Source organism: Durio zibethinus, chromosome 18 (genome assembly GCF_047325235.1).
Source record: "Durio zibethinus cultivar Kanyao isolate XHJ-2024 chromosome 18, ASM4732523v1, whole genome shotgun sequence".
NCBI classification, from domain to species: domain Eukaryota; kingdom Viridiplantae; phylum Streptophyta; class Magnoliopsida; order Malvales; family Malvaceae; genus Durio; species Durio zibethinus.
Window position 1 is genome coordinate 4,617,691 of NC_143179.1, and position 7,187 is coordinate 4,624,877.

At 35.6% G+C, this 7,187-nt stretch overlaps 1 protein-coding gene across 1 annotated transcript; it reads right to left on the minus strand.

Annotated features, from left to right (window-relative positions):
• Positions 1 to 643: 643 nt before the first annotated feature.
• Positions 644 to 6,023, minus strand: LOC111299024 (calmodulin-binding receptor-like cytoplasmic kinase 3). The gene is made up of 8 exons (XM_022893891.2): positions 5,865 to 6,023; positions 4,841 to 5,629; positions 4,500 to 4,727; positions 3,930 to 4,198; positions 2,638 to 2,803; positions 2,457 to 2,546; positions 1,920 to 2,218; positions 644 to 1,163 (listed from the first exon to the last, which is right to left on the minus strand). The coding sequence occupies exons 2-8, from the start codon at positions 5,097 to 5,099 to the stop codon at positions 954 to 956; spliced, it is 1,521 nt and encodes a 506-aa protein (XP_022749626.1). The 5' UTR covers positions 5,100 to 5,629; positions 5,865 to 6,023; the 3' UTR covers positions 644 to 953.
• Positions 6,024 to 7,187: the final 1,164 nt, after the last annotated feature.

Below are 7,187 nucleotides of genomic sequence, written 5' to 3' on the forward strand. Positions count from 1 at the left end.
GCCCAAGAGGGGCCTAAGCCGACAAATCTTAATCGATGTGAGATTTAACCGACTCGATTGAATTAGTGACGGAAATTAATTGGTAATTCCGTCGGTATTTACTATGTTCACATGATATGGGTCCAATTACCCTTCACAAATTTTGCTCTCTTGTATTCCAGTTCCTGCATTAGTAAATTACTAATGCCTTTCCAAGAGATATCTCCAAAATTACATTGTTTCTTGAAGGGTAGACCAGATTTCAATTATTTTAGGCATTTAGCTACAGATTATGAACCATTCTCTTTATACCCATCTATGGAGAAAAATGTTAAAAGCTGGAGCACCGGCTCCCATTTGCCCAAACGACTTCTTCACCTTGGGAATAACAATTAGCAACATTTTCAACATGTGATGCAAATCTTATTTCCCAAACATAAATATAGTGGTAAAGAATGATGTAAATTCTTACTAGATCATAATAACAACAATGCCACAAGGTTTTTCTCCCTTCAAATTGGGAACTGGGCTATCACATTTTAGAAGCTCTGGCTACCCTAATTCTGTAATGACGGAAAAGAACATGTATAAAGTAAAGGCTTCTACAATCAACTCAACATAAGAAAGTATCTGTATTTTTGGGGAGCTGTAATAGAAACTATCATTGAAATAAAATGAAATCATATATAATTGGTTGAAATAAAATGAAATCATATATATTGAAGTGCAATATATCCTCTTCATATTTACTTTCAACGCTTTACCACAATGACACTGTCATAGACTTGAAGCAAGAGAACAAGGCAAAAGTGCATCACAGCTTTTGGCTAAAGACCAATTTTGGTTTTTACAGTAGGCTTAAAAGCAGGGGGTGAGGGACAAAAGAAAAGAAAGTGAACAACAGCAAGAAACAGAAGGGAGAAAAAAGAACAACTGAGTTAAGGGGCGAAGAGACTACTCTTAAATCTCTTGTGCTATCCTTGCCTCGAGCTCCTAAGGTAGTCAGCCCTTATTGCCCATAACTGCTCTCCCACAGATTGCATCTCTGGTCGATCATTTCTTACGGGCGCTGCACATTGAAATGCCAAAGCAAACATCTTCATCAGTGTCTCTGCATCTACAACTTCTACCATCATATGGTCCACCAATTCCGTTACATGTCCTTCATTATACTTATGGAATGCCTGTACGACATTAAGACAATAAAATCTGATTGCAATTGATTGGAAGAAACAAAAAATAATTACTTTTGAAGATTGAATAACTTAGGTTTTGACTAAATTAAAGCCAACTTCACTACCTCACTTCTTTATCCCTTTTACTCCAATTCTTTCATTTTCTTTTTTCTAAGTTTACCCTTGTTTTAGAGAGACATCTTCAAAATAAATAGGGCTATGAGAATATTATCCACTAAATATAAGGAGAAAAACCCATGAATTGAACGTACTAATATCAGACACAACCCCACACCCAACACTCAGAAACTCCAGTAACATATTAGAAGCAGCTATGTCAGTTAATTCTAACCGTGCTGCGGCCTAATTCAGCAGTAGCACTATTTTTTGATTAATGGAAGTGGCTAGTGAAAATTAACATTAAAGAATGAGGTTTTGAGTTTATTCATCCTAGAATTATAGGTTGAAGTCTTGACTCAGTTCCCATAACCCAACTATAAACAGTAAACAATAGTATATCCTTCCTTGGTCCATATCTTAAACCGGCAGAACCACAGAAAGTTAAAGGCTGTCCACATAAAAGTTTTTACTTGCCAGACTGCAATAAGTCTACATTTTCATTAAGATGTAAGAGTCCTAACAAAAGGATTCATAAATTAGATGTGATTGCCCATCTTTCTGACAGCTATTCCATGTGCCTATACCGAAATAAAGACAATACCCATGAAGTAAAAAGCTTAACAAGAGAAAGCAGGGCAAGCTTACCCATCTGAGTGTCACACGCTCATCAACTGGTCTCCTTATCTCCACAGGACGGCGGCCAGTTAGAATTTCTATAAGTAAAATCCCGAATGAGTACACATCACTCTTGGTTGTGAGTTGATAGGTTTTCATGTACTCAGGATCAAGGTAACCAACTGTTCCTTTCACTTTGGTTGAAATATGGGTTTGGTCTGAATCCATTGGGCCAAGTCTTGCAAATCCAAAATCAGCCACTTTAGCTCTCAGGCCTTCTGTCAGAAGAATGTTGGATGACTTCACGTCTCGGTGAATAATTTGCTTCTCTGATTCATGATAAAATGAAAATTAGGCATTATTTTATTTATTTTTTATATGAAAAGGCACAGGCCGAAATTGGTTAGAAATGAGGAGAGTTATGCCATAGATAGGTGAAATTAATCCAAGGGATAGAATGGATGTGATTTGGCCTTAACTGAAATGTGAAACACTGATAAATGAGTGTGCTTTACTGGTGCTATGATTTGGGCCAAAACCAAGCTAATTCAGCGAGTTTTTTCTCACCTGCATAAAGATGAAGATAAGTAAGGCCATGAGCAACATCAATGGCAATTTCAAGACGCTGATTGAAATCCAGGATTTTGCCGCGCTGACCTGCCAGGAATAGCAGCGAAAATTGTTTGTAAGTTTTTAACAATATTGTTGACCAAAAAATTTGTTAGTTATTATGGTCAAGAGACCTTACAATCCAAATGATCTCTCAGAGTACCATTCGGCACATATTCTGTAATAATAAGCCGTTCAACTCCTCTATCAACATAACCAAGTAGCTTCACAAGGTTTCTATGATCGATCTTGGCTAGAAGTTCAACTTCACTGCTGAACTCAGTTTGCAGATTCTCAAAATGTTCCTAGACAATATTCTTATGTCAACCAAATAGCATGCCCAAAGAATAAGATGGTGTAAACCTTTAATCATAAAACAAGCAATACAGAAGAAAGAACTTGAATTTTTAAGCCAGTTCAAGTTTGTCACCAATAAAGCCAACATAAAGTCATTAGCATAGACAGTTACCATGTTAATATCTGAGAATCCTTTAGAAAAAAATAATAATGAAGGAGAGAAAGAATTTCCAACCACATTATGTATGTCTAGTATAACTTTAGGTACATTTGTTCCTATTTGCACATTTTACACTCTTTGGTGTTCATCAGCCATTAGCCCCAACTGTTAACAGTAAAAGCTCCCCCCCTGTTATAATCAAACCACTCTAACTGGTATTCCCCTAATGCAAGTCTTATAAAATATGTTTAGCATACAGAACCTGAGAAGTGAGATGCCTCCAAAATGCCAAGGTTTAGGCTCCATTTGATTAATGCTTTTGCTTTTTGTCTTTTATTCATTTTTTTATTTTTTGCCTTTTGCTTTCTATACATTTTTTTGAAAAAAAAAAAAAGAAAACAAGCAAATAGCAAAAGCATCAATCAAATGGGGCCTTACTAAATTTCCTCTTCAACAGGAAAGAATTTTTGTTTTAGACCAGGGAAAAGTACAGCCAGCCATACAAATTGTTGCAAACTTTTGCAGAGTATATATTTCTGAATAATTTGGGAATCAAGGATAGTAGTTTTGTAGGTCACTTTTATCTTCCTACAAATTATTAGATGATGAAATCCCAGCTGCTTCTGTAATTCTGTTGTAACCTAATTTACTGAAAAAATGCATGTCAAAAGAGAGTCAATCACTGGACTATGGTACTAAATAGATTTTCTCCCTTTGCTTTTGTAAGTGGCACTCTTTTGAGGAACAGGTCCAATAGGAGAATCCTCAGTATCAATAATATGCAGATAGTTAACTCCTTTTAATGGTCCCAAAAATCTAAATTGTAAGTTTAATCATTCAGATCAATGATTTACTCTTGTTATTCTATATATAACGTAAAATTTATTAATCAAACATAAACACCAGTTTCAAAATCAATCAACCAGTGGGGTAAATGTTGCAGAAATAGTATCTCCATGGTCATATTTACTTACCTTCTTTGCTCGTTTAATGGCAACCACCTGGCCAGAATCTAGCTGGGCCTTGTAGACAGTTCCAAATCCTCCTTCACCTATCTTTAGTGCTGATGAGAAATTATTCGTAGCTCTGGCCACCTGTGCATTAGTGAGATGCACTGATCCAATTCTACTGAGTTTTGGAGACATGGAGAATCTTGAAGGACTAGGGGGTACCCTTAGTGGGCTGGCTGGAATCTTTTCGGAAGGAGAATGAATATTCATTTCCAAAGGGGACGAGGAATCAACTGCAACAACAGAACCATCTATTTATAACTAGACACTAAAACAAAATGAGTAAATTATGCCACATTAATGGAAAAGCTAAACTCACAAAGATGTGATAACAATGAGGAAACTACACAATTGCTATGTTGCTTATAAATTGTAAAGAGTAAACTTGAGAACTGAATAATTATTCTTGACTACTCATTCAAAACTTGCATCTAATTATTGAATCTTATCAACAGTAAAACCTTGTTCAGAACTTCTCTAATCTTGATAAATGCCAAAATTGACCAGATACAGCTTAGATAAGTTAAGACTCACTTGAATGTGGATCATTTGTAAGAACAGTGCCAGCAGTTGCTCTCTTTTTCCTATAAAGACAGGGGCAGATAAAAACACAACATGTCACAAAAATTCCAGTTGCTACCATCCCTACTTTGGTTGAGGCCGAATGTTCATTATTACTCTTCCCGTTCGGAGTATGATCAGAAATATAATCTTCTTTCTTTGCCTCCAGCAATAATTTTCTTCCTCCAAGGGACAAATCAGCTGCAAAAACCATAATGCATTGATAAAGGTTCTATGAGATTTACTTCTATTATGCACTAAACTTCATAACTAAAAAATTAGACACCTGAAATAACATGTGTTACAGTGCATACCTAATGAAAGGTCCAAACCACAGTAATCAGTTCCAGTATAGCCTTCAAACACACAATGATCCGCATAGTGCAACTGCAGGGCCTTACAGAACAAAACTTTATCTACTAGATTGCCGTTCAAATAAAACAATTCATGACCATACAAATTTGAATAAGCTATGTGATCTGCACCACAATTCTTCGAGTTTACTTCAAGTCCAGAGGCAAAGAATCTTGGTAATTGCATAAACAGCAGTAGACTAAACATAAAAGCAGCCATTCTCAGTGAATTAACCACTCGACTTCCATAAAAACCGAAATTATAAATGAAGCATCACTTATTCTGCTAGTCGCTTGTAATGACAAAAGAGAGAAACATGCAAAATCAACTCCAGAAACCTTAATTTCTTCAACTAAAGTTGTCCATAATCAATACAGCAAACCAATGATGCAAAGTAACCAAGACAACCCTCAACAAGCTTGATTCAAAGGTGTGAATTGGTCTCAACAGGCAAATCTAGTATTCAACAATCTCAGACAAAAACTCAAATTGAATTCTCTATTATCTCCAACTCAACAAGTTAACAAAGAAAGCGCATATCCAGGCAACAAAGGAAATGACTCCAAGAGACTTTCTAATTGCTGAGTCCTCCTTCTTCAAGGCCAATTCAAAATTTGACCCAGGTCTTCACGGTTGAGTTGACTAAATCAACATGAATCCTGAAACCCAGATGGATAAAACCGATGGCCCCCTTTATTTAAGGCCTCTAGAAAGTGTTTTAAACAGTTAATTCCAACATATCGGAACCCCTGCAAAATTCAATCAAAGCTGTAAACTTTATAACCAAGTAATCAATAAATTCAGTTGCCACAGTACTAAGAGACAAATTCATCCCCCGCACAACCCCAAAAAAGCACAATAAATAAAACGAATTCCAACGACCCAATTCACCAAATCATGAAATGAAACAAATCCAGACAGAAAAAACGTCTAAAAACCTCAAAAGAATCGAACAGCAACAAAGAACTTAACAGATAACCAAACCTGAAAAGTGAGAGCGGGCGCCTGGTTAAGGCTGAAAGGGAAAACTACGGTCGTTGTTGTTGTAGTTTTAGTTTGTGAAATATCAAGGAAAGACCCGACCGGCCTCTCGTTTGAGAGAAGAAAGAAGAAAGACTATGGTGTTGGCTTTTGACGTAACGCATGGCTGCTCCATGTGCTTAACTTGTAAATAGATACTTTTTTAACAGTTAAACACTTAACACCCACCATAAAAGTTAAGAAAACAAAGGAGTGTTTACAACGTTGACTGTTAGAAAATTCAAAGTTCCGCCATTGCCCATTTTCCTTGGTGGCTACTCCTTAGCTCAGGGTCATTTAGGGCATTTGCAGGCCCTTTTGATAGTGATCAACGGCTTGATTTGAGATTAGGACCCCACCTACGGAGTTGTTTTATGTGCCTGTCCTACCCCGCAAGCGTGACATAAGGATGAGGATGAAGAGAACAAAGTAGAAAATTTTAAGGTGGGAACATGAAAATTGTCCACTATAAATGTAAGTGTAAAAACGATGGCACGCGAAGGTGAATAATCAAACTAAGCTGCTTTCAATACTAAAATAAATAAAATACTTAATTTATTATATAATCAATGAAGAACACAAATGAAACGGGGAATGCTCATTAATTAGGACAATCATCCGCTGTTGTTGTGGGCCGAAGTGGGACAGGAAAAGCACATCAAAACCAACAGCGATTGGGGTTTGAACTTTGATGACTCGAGGCAAAATAGAAGTTTTAATTGGTAGATAACCCACCAACTCGATGGCCATATCCATTCTCACCTCTCCTTCACAGTCCTTTTTTTTTTTTTTTTTCACAACATGACATCTTTGACCCCAGATATTTTCAATCTTCAATAATTTTTGTTTTTCTTTTAATCTTGAAAAAAATTGAATTCAGCTCTTTTTAGAAAACATATATATGTATTTTAAATTCGAGATTTAATTTAAACAATTTATTTTATTTTTTTAAAATAAATTTTTATAAAATCGAATTTCGATATTTTTTCATTTTTTTACTTAAATTTCTTTTGTTTAAAAAAAGTACATGCATTTATAATTTTGTTTTTTTAATTAAGTTGAGTCTCAAGCCCCTGGCTTCATCCCAAGAGTTCAAAAATCATTACTAATTGAACAATTTAAAAAAAATTAGTATTAAACCCAATTTCTTATACATGTGGTTTAACTTGATCATTTGAGTAAGAATAGAAGATACATAAACCTTATTAAATATTAGGATCATAGAGTAATGGGGGGTCTAAACTACAAATCCAATTGAATGATGAGACTTTTTTTCATGTGTGTTCA

Excerpts from the sequence above, each read along its gene's own strand:
- LOC111299024 (XM_022893891.2), bottom strand. The coding sequence starts at position 5,099 with ATGGCTGCTTTTATGTTTAGTCTACTGCTGTTTATGCAATTACCAAGA. Across the intron at positions 4,199-4,499 it reads TACAAATGATCCACATTCAA|TTGATTCCTCGTCCCCTTTG; the intron begins GTGAGTCTTAAC and ends CTGTTGTTGCAG. Across the intron at positions 2,219-2,456 it reads TTATCTTCATCTTTATGCAG|AGAAGCAAATTATTCACCGA; the intron begins GTGAGAAAAAAC and ends ATCATGAATCAG.